General features: G+C 35.0%; 1 protein-coding gene across 2 annotated transcripts in view; it reads right to left on the bottom strand.

The window, feature by feature from the left end:
- The window catches only part of USO1 (USO1 vesicle transport factor), a 94,132-nt gene that overhangs the window by 39,764 nt on the left and 37,504 nt on the right, over positions 1-16,864 (bottom strand). For both annotated transcript variants that reach the window (XM_046657177.1, XM_046657175.1), the window contains exons 5-8: positions 6,032-6,132; positions 5,510-5,612; positions 5,302-5,357; positions 480-600 (exon numbers count right to left, since the gene is read on the bottom strand). In XM_046657177.1, coding sequence (XP_046513133.1) covers positions 480-600; positions 5,302-5,357; positions 5,510-5,612; positions 6,032-6,132 — 381 coding nt within the window. The remainder of the gene's footprint in view (positions 1-479; positions 601-5,301; positions 5,358-5,509; positions 5,613-6,031; positions 6,133-16,864) is intronic.

Below are 16,864 nucleotides of genomic sequence, written 5' to 3' on the forward strand. Positions count from 1 at the left end.
ATGTCAACTATATCTCAATAAAACTGGAAAAAACTTCAATGAACACGTTTAATAGCAGATTAAATACAAATGAAAAGAGAATTGTAAAACAGAAAACAAGTCACAGGAAATAACCCAGAATAAAGCCTGGAAAGACAAAAAGATGGAAAACACAGAAGAGAAAGTAAGATGACAGAGTGAAAGTCAAATCAGATGACTGAGAATTAAATCTGCATTTAGGAAGATAAAATGTGGCAGAGCAGTATTTGAAGAAACATAGCTAAGACTTTCCAGAAATGATGAAAGATACCAACCCAGATTCCAGAAGCCTAACAAATATCAAACAGGATAAATAAAAAGGAATCCATACATAACACTCTATAGTGAAAGAAAGAATGTAAAGTAAGAGTCCTCATTTTTCCCTCCAATTGCATTCCCTCCAAGTTAACAATTCAGTGAGTAGGAAAGAATCTCTTCAAATCAGTCTCTTCATACTATACCTCCATCACTGTTCCCCTCCTCTGTAATAATGTCCAGTAGTCTCTCAAAAGCATTTTCAAAAGCAACAATTTTCTGGATTGCTCCATTGCTTCTTGTTAGTGCTTGTAGTAGTAAGACACCCTTATGGAGAAGAAAGATAATGTTTAGTGGAATACAACTTTACAAGACATTTTAAAATTACTTTAAAAACCACAGAATTTTAGAAGTGGCAGGAATTTCACAAGGCCAACTCCTTCATTTCATACATAGGGAAATCGAGACAGAGAAGGTGAGCAATTTGCCTCCCTAAGGTTGTAGATCTCAAAGGGACAGAGCCAAGACTAGAATCCATGTCTACCAATTCCTAATTCAGTTTTCCTTTCACCATATAATATAAATATATAATTCTTGCATATTCATCAATCGTTACATAGCTTTCACCACGGCCTAAGAGAGTTGAGCACAATTATATGTCTCAGGAATGCCTCTGTACATGCTTCACAATAGTAACAATTTGAAATTGTGAATTCAATAATATAAATCAACAAACATCATCACATTCTAGCATAGAAAGTTCAGATATTTTTGTAATTATCTGGCCCCCAAATTGCCAAAACTTGATTCTAAGTTGATAGAAAAAAGATGAGAAATCACGCCTCATGAATGGCATGTCCAGCATGAGACCTCACAGCAGACTCTGCTTCTGATTTTCAGTCTTCCCAGCTCTTGTTAAAAGCTGGATTTAGTTTATATATTCTGCAACCTCTTTATCATTCAAGAAAAACTCACTGTTACCCATTTCTACCTATTTCACTATCAAACACCAAGTATTTTACGAACCCCTAAGAGCCCAACAATACCATGATGGTCAAACAGATGGCAAATATTTCATGAAAAAAGCAGATATTACTTAGGAAGAAGAGGAATAGTAAACAGACAGTTCAAAAGTCCCAAAGAGGCAAATTATTTGTCAGTACTGGGCAGATAAGTATTCACATAAGACAAAATATGCCTATGGCCTTAGTGAGTTTGTTGTACTCATTTTCCTGTCAAGTCTCTACATTAAGATGAGAGAAAAAGGCAAAAGTGGTTATTTTTAGATGCCAAATTCTCCCACTTAATGCTGCCAACTTGAGTTTAACAGCTTAGAAAGGGAGGAAAGTGGAAAGAACACTGAAACTCTGAGTTAGATAAAGTGAGTTTTAAAAAGGGCTGTCCTACTTACTAGCTGTGTAACTTTAACCAAATTACATAAATTCTGAGTCCGAGTATACCCATGTGTAAAACAAGGATAATAACTTTGTCACAGGGTTTTTATGAGGATGAAAAGAGATAAAATAACTTCCATAGAACCTACTATATATGTATATATACACTACTTATATCTTAAGTTCTCAATACATGTTAGTTTCTTTTCCCTGACTATTAAGAGGTCTAATCAAACACATCTACTGAAACGCTATTAAAAACGAAAGTATACTCACTGGCCATTGAAAGTAAGTAGATATCAACTCCTTACTTTAAAAACTGGTGATTAAAGGGGCTTATTTTTTTACCATGCCTTTCATGTATGAACTGTATTTCAGGGTAATAAAGTAGACTAGTTGATGAAGTAAAGTTCTTTGTGGAAGATTACAGCTTAATCAATGTGAGAGAACGAGAGAATTATAGAAATCATCAGTTAGCAATTCTTAAAAAAAATAACCGATTCGGGCAATGATCATTAATGGATGATCAAATGTAATGGAGGAATTTGATGTCAGGTTGATAGAGAACTTTGCAATAGAGGGATCTGGCTGTCACCTCCTGAATCAAACCCACTGATTACCAAAAGTGAAACAGTCAGATATTTCATGTTTCTTGATGTGTTGTAAAATTAAGTGCACTGTAACACCTAGGAAATATCCCAGCAAAAAGGTAAACCAGAACCTAATCAAGACCTTTAGAATAAGTTAACGGACATAACAACCAAATGTAATGAAAGAACTTTGCCTGGATCCTGATTTGAAGAAACCACCTGTAAAAGATATTTTTGAGATAACGGGGAAACCTGAATATGGAATAGTTATCTTATTTAAACTGAGGGCTAAGAGATCATTGTTAATTCATTAAATGTGATAATGGCAATGCAGCTATATAAGGAAATGTCATATAAATATGACATGTATACTGAAGTACGTAATGGTGAAATTATATTGATTGTTTGTTTGTTTTTAAATACTCCAGCCAAAAATAAAAAAGAGTGGTGAGGGGAGGGGTAAATGAAGAAAGTATAACAAAATCATGAAAACTGATGGGTTTAGGGACAAGTTTGTCTGTGTTCTCTCTATTTTGTGTTTACGTTTCTTATCATAAAAAATTAAAAATTAAAGAATGGAATTAAAGCCTGTCATCTAGAAGTATGCCAGTAGTTACTTCCTAGAGTTTTCTTAACCTTTTTGCTAATTTTTAAGCATTAAGTAACATAAATAAAAATGATAGTGTCAGTGCACCTATGATAAATGACCAACTAATTCTCTAAATCCAGGACAGAATCAATGATTCAAATATAAAACAAACTGGGGCTAAAAATCTTTGCCAATATGCTCCCACAGAGGTTAGTCAACATTGACAACTGTTATTAATAGTGCAATCAGGAAGCTGATTAAAAAGAAAGAAAAGAGAATTTTTAAAGAAGGATAAAGAAAGAAAAAGACACAACAGAGGGGGTGAAACAAGTAGTATATCATTCCAAGCAGTCAGAGAGAGCCATTAATTACTGCCAGAGGTGCCAGTTAGCTGCCTCTGACTGCTGCTGTCAACTGTGGTATACTATGGTGCTATATTACATAATGTTATGATAGTAAGAATCCATGAAAAAATTCAGATGAATAGGTTTACTGAAGCCAAAGAAAAGATGGCTGTAAAACATGCAAAAACCAAGAATCTAGATGTTACCACAAAAATTTAACTTAAATCCTAATCCTAAAACTAATCAAAAACAACATAAATCAAGACTAATTTTATTTATTTTATTTATCTCAGATGAAAGTTGAGAAAAAAAGGTTAAGAGCAGAAAAAAAGAAAGTAGAGAGAGAAAGGAAATGATATATTTAAGTACCAAGATAATGCAGTCATGCAAAAAAAATCATATCTGAAAACGAAAATAAATGGTAATGATACTAATGGCAATCCAGGAGGAGGGAACTTCTTTTTTTTAAATGATTTTTTTTTTTTAAAGATTTTATTTTTCCTTTTTCTCCCCAAAGCCCCCCAGTACATAGTTGTATATTCTTCGTTGTGGGTCCTTCTAGTTGTGGCATGTGGGACGCTGCCTCAGCGTGGTCTGATGAGCAGTGCCATGTCCGTGCCCAGGATTCGAACCAACGAAACACTGGGCCGCCTGCAGCGGAGCACGCGAACTTAACCACTCGGCCACGGGGCCAGCCCCAGGAGGGAACTTCTTTATTAAATGGCTTGTAGGGTATCATCTTATTTATTTTTCAAAGATTGGTACCTGAGCTAACAACTGTTGCCAATGTTCTTTCCCCCACCCCTGCTTTTTTCTCCCCAAATCCCCCCAGTACATAGTTGTATATTTTAGTTGTGGGTCCTTCTAGTTGTGGCATGTGGGATGCCACCTCAACGTGGCCTACTGAGTGGTGCCATGTCCACACCCAGGATCCGAACCCTGGGCTGCTGAAGCAGGGTGCATGAACTTAACCACTTGGCTACAGGGCCGGCCCCATGGGTATCATCTTATTTAAACTGAGGGACGAGAGAAGAGGAGAATAACTTTAGGTTTAAGATACACAGTAATAGTTTAGTCAAAGAAAGATACTCAATATTCCTAGTAGATGGGTCCAATTTAAATAAGACAATTCTTAAAAGAATACTAAGGAATAAGAAACGTCCTCATAAATTACATTACTATTTTTTCACCACTTAGAATACTGTGCTGACATACATCTATGAAATTTTAAATACAAAGCTAAAAAAACTACCTATGTGGAGCAGAAGTCAAGAGCACTTCAGTTTTGTCTCTGCTTTGCCACTAACCAGTTGTGAGCTAAGAGCAACCCAAATGGTATTTACCAGCACTGAGGATGGGTAAGAAAGGCACAGATCCACGTACCACAAATACCAAGATGAATAAGACATCACTAACAAAGAGCAAGTCACTTGGTTTCCATGAGTCTTGGACTTCTCAGTATAGATATGGAGAGTGAATTAGTTTGATATGAACTCCTATCTCTAGAATTTAATTAAAAAAAGATTTTTCCAATTGCTATCTAAAGTATTATAGTTTTGATCAAGTTGTAGATAACAGAGAAAAATATTCAAGCAACAAAACAGTATCACATCAATACAAAATATTCAAACTTATACACAAATATTAAAATAGAATGGAAAATAACTGCAGAGCAAATTGTACTCTATAGTTAAATAAAGATTACATGGAAAATCCTTTGAGACATATATTCAGTCAAATGAGGGTGAGTATTCCAAATGCAATGCTTTGTTAAATTTACAGTTAATGTCTAGGGATGTTTCCTCTACTCTTTCTGGAGGTAGAGTTTGGCGTCACTACAACCTTTCAGAAGAGGAGGGAAGAGATCCTAAACTTGTGGAAGGCACAAATTTGAACAGTAAAATCATTTGTCTAAGCCAAAATACTGGATAGGCAGGCAACAAATAATGTGTCCTTTTATATAACTTAAATATGTCTAAAAGATGGGCCATTACCCCAACTCTCCAAATCTAACCTCTTAGGACTCTGAATAAGAGTCAACAAAGATTTTATTTGCAAAGAGAAAAAAAGAGCAGCATTATTTTCAGACTTCTTTTTCAAGTTCAACTTACATCATTACGTATAACTTCCCTGGAATCTGCTAATAAGTCCATCAATCTTGAAACACCTAGAACACACAACCATGTGAAAAATACCGGCAGATAAAAACACAAATAGTGATTCGAATGTAAACAATTTAATAACACATTATGTCAGTCCCCCTATACAGGAAGGATCCTCTTTTAAATCAAACTGACCTAAGATAGATGAGTCACTTACCCATGGGACTGACTAAAATAATTTGCTGCACCTGAGGCCCTAGTTGCTTTAAAAGAGAAGTAAGAAGCTTCACACCAGGCCAGCGGACATGGAAATCAAACTCCTGCAATATAAGCATTTAAAATATTTAACATCTGTAATTCACATTTTTAAGAAAACCACCTTTTTTTTTCAGTTAATAGTGGTACCAAAAACTACCAACAGAAAAACAGTTTAGCAAACTTAAAAGAGGTAATTTAAGAAAAGGAAAAAAAAAAAAGAAAAGAGTTAATGTAAATTGATCAAGCTGATTAAACTGTTACTGATAGATAAAAAAATATTTTGTAAAAACGGAAATAAGAAGCAAACAGTATCTTAACAGATTATAGAGTTCTTGAAACATGCATGTGAATCTCCTGGAATGATACAACAAATTTCACTACCTTGAAAAGGTATGTATATGTTGCTTCCTCAAGAACACCCAAAAAGGCAAGAAAAGAAGCTTATTAAGGGATGAGAAAAATAGCAAGGTTCTTTATTTACCTCCAATAAAGATAAAAGGAGAGTGACATTTTCTTGTTGTTTAATGAAAATTTCTGTAAACTGGCTTCCCAAATCCTCACTCTGTCTTGCGGAGTTTTCTTCTGTAATATTCAAAGATAAAGTACTTCAATATGATGCTGTTATTTTAAAGTATCCTTTTTGCTGAGGGAACTAAGCAAAAATGATTTAACTTTCTTGGACAGTGTGGCTGGTAGTGATATTACAATTATGCTGGAAAGACATAGCCTTAAAATAAATTCCAATGTCATTTAAATACATTTTTATTCTTTAAATGTTTAAAAATATTCAAAGAAAAGATATTTAGATTTTTACATTTTCTCAAGAATATTTTTAGGTTAAACTTCTGATTAGAGTATAAGGGAACTTATTGGGGTGCTGGTAATAGTGTATCTCAAATGTGATAGTGGTTACACTACTGTATACATCTGCCCAAATGCACAGGACTATACAACCCTAAAGAATAAATTTTACTGTATGTAAATTATACCTCAGTTCCCCCCCCCATAACTGAACACATAGTCCTTGCTGACTGTTAGTGTTGCTGTGTTAAATAATTTAATTATAAAATTAAGCCAAACAACTGCAGATTCTTTAGTATGTATTTTTTAACTAACATATATATCCTATAATGCTATTTGGCAATAAAATCAGAATTTGACATTTAATTTTTCATTTATTCTTTAAAAATTTTTATGTTTGTCCTTAAGACTTAAAAGTCTTTAGGTTAAACTATTTGTTTCAATATACTTTGTCAAAAAAAATATAAAGGATCACTAAAACCTGAAGCAACAATTACCAAAGCAAATTATTATTTAAAATCTGCCTATAGTACTATAAACGGCAAATACACTACTCTCCATTCCCTCAGCCAAACCAGACACAGCTAATCCTTTTCGACATATTGCTGCAGGCAGTGAGTGTAAACGAACAGAGCTGGCAGTCAAGACCAAACTTAGTTATTATCCCTCAAATAGTTCTTTTTCAAATGTGAGATTTTAATACTAACATACTTTAGAAATGGAAAAAACCCAGCAGATGACAGGAAAAGCAAAGTAATCTTGAGAGAAATTAACAAAGACCTAAATAAATATATATACTGTGTTCTTGTATGAGAAAGTGCAATATTGTTAAGATATCAGTTTTCCCCCAGATTCAACAGAATCCCAATCAAAATCTCAGTCAGCCTTTTTTGGTAGAAATTGACAAAGTGATTCTAAAATTGATATGGGAATGCAAAGAACCCAAAAAAACCCAAAACAATTTTGGAAAAGAACAAAGCTGGAGGACTTACACTACATAATTTCAACATTTATACAAAGCTACAGTAATCAAGACAGTGTCATGTAGACAAAAGGATAGCCAAATAGACCAATAGAACAGAAAGTCCAGAAATAGACACTTTAGCTCACAGACCTAATCGTAAGAGTTAACACTATAAAACTTTTAATCGAAAACGGGAGAAAATCTCAGTGATTTCAGGTTTGGCAACGTCTTCATAAATAGTAAACAAAAGCCTAAATTATAAAAGAAAAAAATTGATAAATTGGACTTAATCTAAATTTAGAACTTTGCTCTTCAAAATACATTAGGAAAATGAAAATGCAAGTCACAGACTGAGAGATAATATTTGTGAAATATATATCATAAAAGACTTGTTTCTAGAATAAAGAATTCTTACAACTCAAGTATAAGAAGACAAACAACCTAATAAAAAATGGACCAAAGATTTGAATAAATGCTTCACTAAAGAAGAAAGATATATGGATGGCAAATAATCACACAAAAAGGTGTTCAATATCATTATTCATTATGAAAATACAAATTAAAAGTACCATAAGATACCATTTCACATCTACTAGAACAGCTAAAATTTGAAAAGACTGACCATATCAAGTACTGGAGAGGATGTGGAGGGACTGCAACTCTTATACAGCACCAGTGGGAATGTAAAATGATACAACTACTTGGAAAAATAGTTTGGCAGTTTCTAATAAAGTTCTACACACACCTACTATATCACTTAGCCATTGTATTCCTAGGAATTCACTCAAGAGAAATGAAAATCTACGTCCACACAAAGACTTGTACATGAATGTTTACAGAAGCTTTACTTGAACCAGCTAAAGACTGGAAACAACCTAAATGCCCACCCCCAGGGGAACGGATTAACCAATTGTTGTATATTCACACAACAGAATACTACTCCGTAATCAAAAAAATTGACTACTGATATACAACATGGATAAAACTCAAAATAATTATGCTAAGTGAATGAAGTTAGACCAAAAAGAGAGTGCATACTATATGATTTTATTTCTATAAAATTCTAGAAAAATGCAAAGTAATCTATTGTGACAAAAGCAGATCTGTGATTGAATGGGAGCTAGAAGGAGGAGGGATAGATTATAAACAAACACAAGGAAACTTCTGGATTATGTCCACTATTTTGGTGGTGGTGGTGATGGTTTCATGGGTTTAAACATACGTCAAAACTCATCAAACTGTACATTCATATATGTGCAGTTATTATATTTCAGTAAAGCTGGGGGGTGGGGTGGGGAAGAAATCCAAGCAGCAATATCAAGTAAGTATTTGAAGACACAATTGAGCTTCAGTGGAGAGGTCTGGGTTGGGCAGATACATTCATGATCAAGAAATGATGTAGCATCGCTAATACAGATAAAGGTAATTTCTCTTTACATACAGAACAGCTAGGGTGTGGAGTAGTCAAATAGTTTCCTGAGAGGCAATACAGTTTTATGGAAGAAGCTCACAAAAGTTTTCGAGTCAGACAAATTAAACTCATATTTGTCCATTTAGTAGCCACATTACTTTGGGCAGATAGCCTAATTATATCAAGCCTCAGTTTCGTTATTTGCAAAATAAGTACAATTCTTTCACATAGGGTTTTCTTTGAGGAAAGGCACAGTGCTTGGTAAATAATAAGTGCTCAATAGATAGTAATATCCGGCTCCTCATCATTCCTAAGACAGGGTTTCTCAACCTTGCCACTACTGACATTGATATTGTTGTGAGAGTCTCCCTCTGCATTGTAGGATGTCTAGCAGCATCCCTGGCCTTTACCCACAAGATGCTAGTTGTAATCCCTTACTTCCCCTCAGTTGTGACAACCAAAAATGTCTCCAGATGTTGTCAATTGTCCTTCAGGTGGTGAGAGGAGCCAAACCGCCCTCAGTTGAGAACCACAGTCCTAAGATTTACGACATAAACTATATCTATGTATATGTATTATCAAGGTTTTTAAGTTATACAGAACATAACAATCTTCTTTTGATGATTCTGAAAAAATTTCAGATTCTTGTAAGGTTACCATTAACGAGTATTATCACCAGGATGCAAAAGACGTAAAAAAAATCCCACCTATATATATATATATGTATTCTATGATATTCCAAGAGACACGCTTGTCTGTAAACAAGCTCTGTTGATATTTTACCTTATATTTGTCTTTCTCATAAAAATTACATGCAATGTACCAAAAAAGCAGTTATTTGAGTTTATGATTGTTTGAGTGCTAAAAATAAATGTTGCATATTTTTTAACATTAGCAAACTATTAATTTTTTGCCCTTTCAGTTTGATTTCTCAGATTAACAGTGGCTTCAGAATTGTTTATGAAAGCAGTCACTATTTCCACTCGAGGAAAAACAGGTAGAAGAGGGGATGAAGGGATGAAAAAAACTACATTTGAAAGCTATCATCATGTTACTGCACAATCATTGATACGTCCAGAGTATTAAAGTGGCAGCGACTAATAGTACCCATTAGGAAGCTGAATACTCAAACATAACTAGAGTGCACTCAAGGGATATTCTCTCTCATGGATCTGCTTGAAGGATTTCCTGTTGTTCCTTTGGGAGCTGATAAAATTCGGTGCCCTGATTATTCACACACCTCTGAAAGTAAGATTTACATAGTAAACTGTGATTTTCAAAGCTCAAAGGTGAATTTATCTATGAATGGAGTTGAAAAAGAAACTTGAACCAGGTAAGTAGCAAGAACTGCACACCTCCCACATTTTTATTTGCAAGTTGACGTAATGATAGAAAGGAAAATTACCAAAAAACTGGAAAAGATGTGAGAATTTGAGAACTGATAAAATGTTTTGAAAATTTCCATCATTGGAATCAGTTATGAATAGGAGCCCCAATTCTCACAGTATGGTAAATGCCATGTATCCAATAAAACATCCTAAGATTCAGTGGGCTAATGAGCGTTTCTTGTTTTAAGCCACTCCAGAACCCTAACAAACCATGACTGTGTGGGAGATGGTACCAGGAACAAATATCTAGCCAAATTCTAATGAAATTCTATAGATAGAAAAGCAGATGAAGAAAACTGTAGAAAAAGCAGCTTACAGGGAACACGTGTCAAGTGAATAGCTCTCCAAATACACGCGAAATCTATGTTGAAAAGGCAAGTAACTTATAATCTCTCCCTAAGAATCATCTCCCTCTAGAAATCATGATCACGGCAATGTGATGACCTAATGATGAATGCTTTGTAGAGCTATTTTCCATTTGCATATATTCATATTTGTTGCATCAGACAGCACTAGGGTATATAAATAATAAAATAATGCTTCTGAGGTGTTTATTGCATAATAGTTTTTATTTGAGTGGTATGGATATAGTATATAAACTCAAATAAAGGGGCAAGACAGTAAGGTACGTCAGTGAAGGAGGCTGGGTGTAAGACAATAGGGGGGATGGAGAGTATATATGCCCAATCTAAGGGAAGCAGCTCTAGCAGACTGCTGCCATGTGAGAATGAAGGTCATCAGTCTTCAGGTTTTTTTTTCCCCCCTGTGGAAGATTTGCCTTGAGCTAACATCTGTTGCCAATCACCCTCTAGTTTTTTTATATGTGGGACACTGCCCCAGTGTGGCTGATGAATGGAATAGGTCCATGCCTGGGATGTGAACCCATAAACCCAGGCTGCTGAAGCGGAGCACGTGGAACCTTAACCACTCAGCCACGAGGCTGGGCCCTTCAGTTTTGTTTTTTTTTTTTTTTTAACTGAGCTGATACTGGTTTATAACGTTATATAAGTTTCATATGTACAACATTATAATTTGACTTCTGTATACACTACAGTGTGTTTACCACCAGAACTGAGTTTCCATCCATCACCATGAAATTGACCCCTTTACCCATTTCGTCCTCCTCTCACCCTCCTTCCCCTCTGGTAACCACCAATCTGTTCCCATATTTATGTGTTCCTTTTTGTTTTGTCGTGTTTGTTCCTTTATTAATTTGTTTATTTTTGAGAAAGATGAGCCCTAAGCTAACACCTGCTGCCAATCCTCCTCCTTTTCCTGAGGAAGACTGGCCCTGAGCTAACATCTTTGCCCATCTTCCTCTATTTATATGTTGGACGCCCCCACAGCATGGCTTGACAGGTGGTGTGTAGGTCTGCACCCGGGATCCAAACCGGTGAACCCTGGGCTGCTGAAGTGGAACATGCAAACTTAACTGCTATGCCACTGGGCTGGGCTCATATTATTTATTTTTTTTATTCCACATACAAGTGAAATCATATGGTATTTGTCTCTCTCCCTCTGACTTATTTCACTTAGCATAATACCCTCAAGGTCCATCCATATTGCTGCAAATGGCAAGATTTCATCTTTTTTTATGTCTGAGTAATATTCTATTGTATATGTATACCACATCTTCTTTATCCATTCATCCATCAATGGGTTCCTAGGTTATTTCCATATCTTGGCTATTGTAAATAATATTGCAACAAACATAGGGGTGTGTATATCTTTTCAAATTAGTGTTTTCGTGTTCTTTGGATAAATACCCAGAAGTAGAATGGTTACATCATATGGTAGTTGTATTTTTAATCTCCATATTGTTTTCCATAGTGGCTGCACCAAATTACATTCCAACCAGAAGTGTAAGAGTGTTCTCTTTTCTCCACATCCTCTCTGTTATGTCTCTTAAGAACAGCCATTCTGATGGACATGAAGTGATATCTAACTGTGGTTTTGATTTGCATTTCCCTAATATTAGTGACGCTGAACATCTTTTCATGTGCCTGTTGGCCAACTGTGTATCTTCTTTGGAAAAATGTCTGTTTGGATCCTCTGCCAATTTTTTAATCAAGTTGTTTTGTCTGCTGTGTTCTATGAGTTCTTTATGTATTTTGGATATTAACCCCTTATTGGACACATGATTTGTAAATATCTTCTCCCAGTTGGTAGGTTGTCTTCTCATTTTGTTGCATGCAGAAGGTTTTTAGTCTGATGTAGTCCCATTTGTTTATTTTTTCTTTTGTTTCCATTGCCTGAAGAGACATATTCAAAAAGATACTGCTAAGACCAATGTCAAAGAATGTAATGCCTATATTTTCTTCTAGGAGTTTATGGTTTTAGGTCTTACATTGAAGTCTTTAGTCCATTTTGAGTTAGTTTTTGTGTATGGTGTAAGATAGTGGTCTACTTTCATTCTTTTGAATGCGGCTGTCCAGTTTTCCCAACACCACTTACTGAAGAGACTTTCCTTTCTCTGTTGTTTATTTGCTCCTTTGTGGAAAATTAGCTGTTCATAAATGTGTGGGTTTATTTCTGGGCTCTCAATTCTGTTCCACTGATCTGTGTGTGTGTTTTTCTGTCTGTACCACACTGTTTTGATTACCATTGATTTGTTGTATATTTTGAAATCCAGAAATGCAATACCTCCAGCTTTTTTTTCTGCAGGATTGCTTTGACTGTTCAGTCTTTTGTGGTTCCACATAAATTTCAGGATTCTTTGTTCTATTTGCATGAAAAATATTGTTCGGAATTTGATAAGGATTCCACTGAATCTGTAGATTGCTTTAAATAATAGGAACATTTTAACCATGTTAATTCTTCCAACCCATGAGCATGGTATATCTTTCCATTTCTTTGTGTCTTCAATTTCTTTCAACAGTGTCTCATAGTTTCCAGTGCATAGGTCATTCACCTCGTTGGGTAAGTTTATTCCCAGGTATTTTATTGTTTTTGTTGCAATTGTAAATGAGAGTGTATTCTTGATTTCTCTTTCTGCTAGTTCATTGTTAATGCATAGAAACGCAACTGCTTTTTTTGGTTGTACTCTGCAACTTTATTGTATTCGTTTATTATTTCTAATGGTTTTTTGGTGGATTCTTTAGGGTTTTCCACATAAAAACTCATGTCATCCATAAATAATGAGTTTTATTTCTTCCTTTCCAACCTGGATACATTTTATTTCTTTTTCTTGCCTAATTGCTCTGGCTAGGATTTCCAATACTATGTTGAATATGAGTTGTGAGAGTGGGCATCCTTATCTTGCTCCTGATCTTAGGAAGACAGCTGTCAGTTTTCACCAGTGAGTATGATGCTAGCTGTGGGTTGTCACATTTGGCCTTTGTTACATTGAGGTGTTTTTCTTCAATACTCATTTTATTGAGTTTTTATCATAAACAGACACTGAATTTTGTCAAATGTTTTCCCTGCATCTACTGAAATGGTCATGTGATTTTTATTCTTCATTTTGTTAATGTGCTGCATCACACCGATTTTTGGATGTTGAACCATCTTTGCATCCCTGGAATAAATCACACTTGATCATGGTATACAATCCTTTTAATGTATTGTATTTGATTTGCTAATACAGCATGATTTGCACCTGTTTGTCAGCAATATCGGCTTGTAATTTTCATTTTTTGTTTTGTCCTTGTCTGGTTTTGTCTTTGTAAAATGAATTAGGAAGCGTCTCGTCCTCTTCAGTATTTTGGAAGAGTTTGGGAAGGGCAGGCATTAAATCTTCCCTGAATGTTTGGTAGAATTCACCACACAAACCATCTGGTCCTGGACTTTTATTTTTTGGGAGGTTTTTGATTACAGTTTCGCTCTCCTGACTCTAGTGATTGATCTTTCAGATTCTCTATTTCTTCTTGACTCAGTTTTGGAAGGCTGAATGATTCTAGAAATTTATCCATTTCTTCTAGGTTATCAACCTGTTGGCATGTAGCTTTTCACAGTATTCTCTTATAATCCTTTGATTTTCTGTGGTATCCATTGTACTTTCTCCTCTTTCCTTTCTGTTTTCATTTATTTGAGCCTTCTCTCTTCTTTTCTTATAAAAGTCTAGCTAAAGGTTTGGCAATTTTGTTTATCCTTTCAAAGAACCAGAGCTTAGTTTCATCAACTGGGTTTTTTTTTTTTTTGTCTTTTTAGTCTCTATTTCATTTATTTCCACTGATTTTTATTATTTCCTTCCTTCTACTGATTTGGGGCTTCATATGTCCCTCTTTTACAGTTCCTTTAGGTGTATCTTAGATTGTTTATTGAGATTTTTCTTGTTTCTCCAAGTGGGCCTGTATTGCCCCAAAATTCCCTCTCAGTACCACTTCTGCTGAATTCCATAGACTTTGATATGTTGTGTTTTCATTTTTATTTGCTTCAAGGTATTTTTGATTTCTCCTTTTATTTCTTCATTGATTCAACAGTTGTTCATTAGCATGTTGTTTAGTTTCCACATATCTGTGACTTTTCCAGCTTTCTTCTTGTAAGCTGATTTCTAGTTTGTTACCACTGTGGTTGGAAAGATGCTTGATATGATTTCAGTATTCTTAAATTTACCGAGACTTGTTTTGTTTCCCAACATGTGGTCTATCTTTGAGAATGTTCCATCTGCTCTTGAGAAGAATGTGTATTTTATTGCTTTTGGATGGAATGTTCTCTCTCTATACCTATTAAGCCCAACTGGTCTAATGTTTCATTTAAGGCCAATATTTCCTTGTTGACTTTCAGTCTGATGATCTATCCACTGACATAATTGGGATGTTAAAGTCCCTTACTATTATTGTGTTGCTGTCAATGTCTCAGTTTAGGTCTGTTAATAATTGCTTTATATATTTTGATGCTCCTATGTTAGGCACACATATATTAATAAATTTCTTTTTGATGAATTGTCCCCTTTATCCTTACATAACATCCACCTTTATCTCGTTATCTTTTTATATTGGAGTCTATTTTGTATGGCAAAAGTATAGCTACACCTGCTTTCTCTTGGTTGCCATTTGCTTGGAGTATCACCTTCTAGCCCTTCACTTTAAGCCCATGTTTATCCTAGAGCTGAGATGGGTCTCCTGAACCCATATTATTGTACTGTTGGGTCTCATTTTTATTTCATCTGTGTCTCATTTTAGTTCATCTGTGTCTTTGGATTGGTGAATTTAATTCATTTACATTTAGGGTGATAATTGATACATGAGGAAAGAATACTGCCATTTTATCTTTTATTTTCTGGTTGCTCTATATTTCCATTGTTTCTTTTTCCTTGTGTTTCTGCCTGTCATTTCAGTTTGGTGGTTTTTTGTGATGTGTTTCTGAATTTCCTTTTTTATGTTTTGTGACTGTGTTCTGAATTTTTCTTTTTGTGATTACCATGAGGTTTGTATGAAAGGTCTCAGAAATAAGATAGTCCTTTTCCTGCTGGTACTGTCTTATCTTCATTTGCCTATGCAGGTTCCGTCCTTTTCCTCTTCCCCTTTTACGTTTCTGTTGTTCCAAATCATCCCTTTTTATGTTGTGAGTTTGTTATCAAATTGAAACAGCTATAGTTATTTTTGATGCTTTTCATGCCTTTAATCTTTATGCTATAACTGTATAATAACCTATTCTGTTATAGAGTTGTAATTTTTTATTCTATTTATCACCTTACTCAAAGTTTTGTGTACTTTTGCCTTTTTGTTCAGGTACAAAGCCTCCTTCTAACATTTCTTGTAAGGCAGGTCTACCAGTGATGAACTCCCTCAGCTTCTGTTCATCTGAGAAAGCCTTTCATTCTCCTTCCTATCTGATGGATAACTTTGCTGGATAGGGTACTCTTGGCTGACAGTTTTCATCTTTCGATATTCTGAGCATATCATTCTATTTTCTCTTGGCCTGTAGAGTTTCCAGGGAATTCTGCTGACAGGCTAATGGGGGTTCTTTTGTGGGTTACTATCTTTTTTCCCCTGGCTATCTTTAAAATTCTTTCTTTATCACTGACCTTTGACAGTTTTAATATAACGTGTCTTTTTGTGTTGGGATAATTAGTGTCCTATCAGTTTCACGGACTTATATATTCAGTTCCTTCTCCAGGCTTGGGAAGTTCTCAGCTATTACTTCTTTAATTAATCTCTTGCTCCCTTCTCCCTCTCCTCTCCTTCTGTGGTACTTACTATCCTTATGTTACTTTATCTAATGGAGTTGGACAGTTCTTGTAGAGATTTTTCATTTTAAAAAAATCTTAGTTCTCTCTTCTCTTCTACCTGAATCATTTCTAGACTTCCATCTATGAGCTTGCTAATTTTCTCTTCCATTATTTCCAATGCTTTCTATTGCACTCTTAATCTCATGTATTGAGTTCTTCAGTTTCAGAATTTCTGTCTGGCTCTCTTTTAGAGTTTCAATCTCTTTGGTAAAGTATTCCTTCTGTTCATTAATTTTATTCCTAAGTTCACTGAACTGTCTTTCTGAGTTTTGTAGCTCACTGAGTTTCTTCATGACAGCTATTTTGAATCGTCTATCAGTTAGATCACAATCTTCCATGACTTTAAGTTTGGTTTCTAGAGAACCGTTATTTTCTTTTTGTGACACTGTGTTACCGTAGTTTTCCATGGTGCTTGCTGCGTTGTTCCTCTGCCAGCATATCTGAAGTAGTGAAGACATTTCTTATTTAAGTAAAGCTTTGTTTACTTTGATTCTAACAGTTCAACAGATTGGTAATTAGAGGTTTTTTGTTTTTCAGTAGGTGGTACTATGACACAAGTTTTTGGCTTCTTTTCTTTG

Source organism: Equus quagga, chromosome 3 (genome assembly GCF_021613505.1).
Source record: "Equus quagga isolate Etosha38 chromosome 3, UCLA_HA_Equagga_1.0, whole genome shotgun sequence".
Taxonomy (NCBI): Eukaryota; Metazoa; Chordata; class Mammalia; order Perissodactyla; family Equidae; genus Equus; species Equus quagga.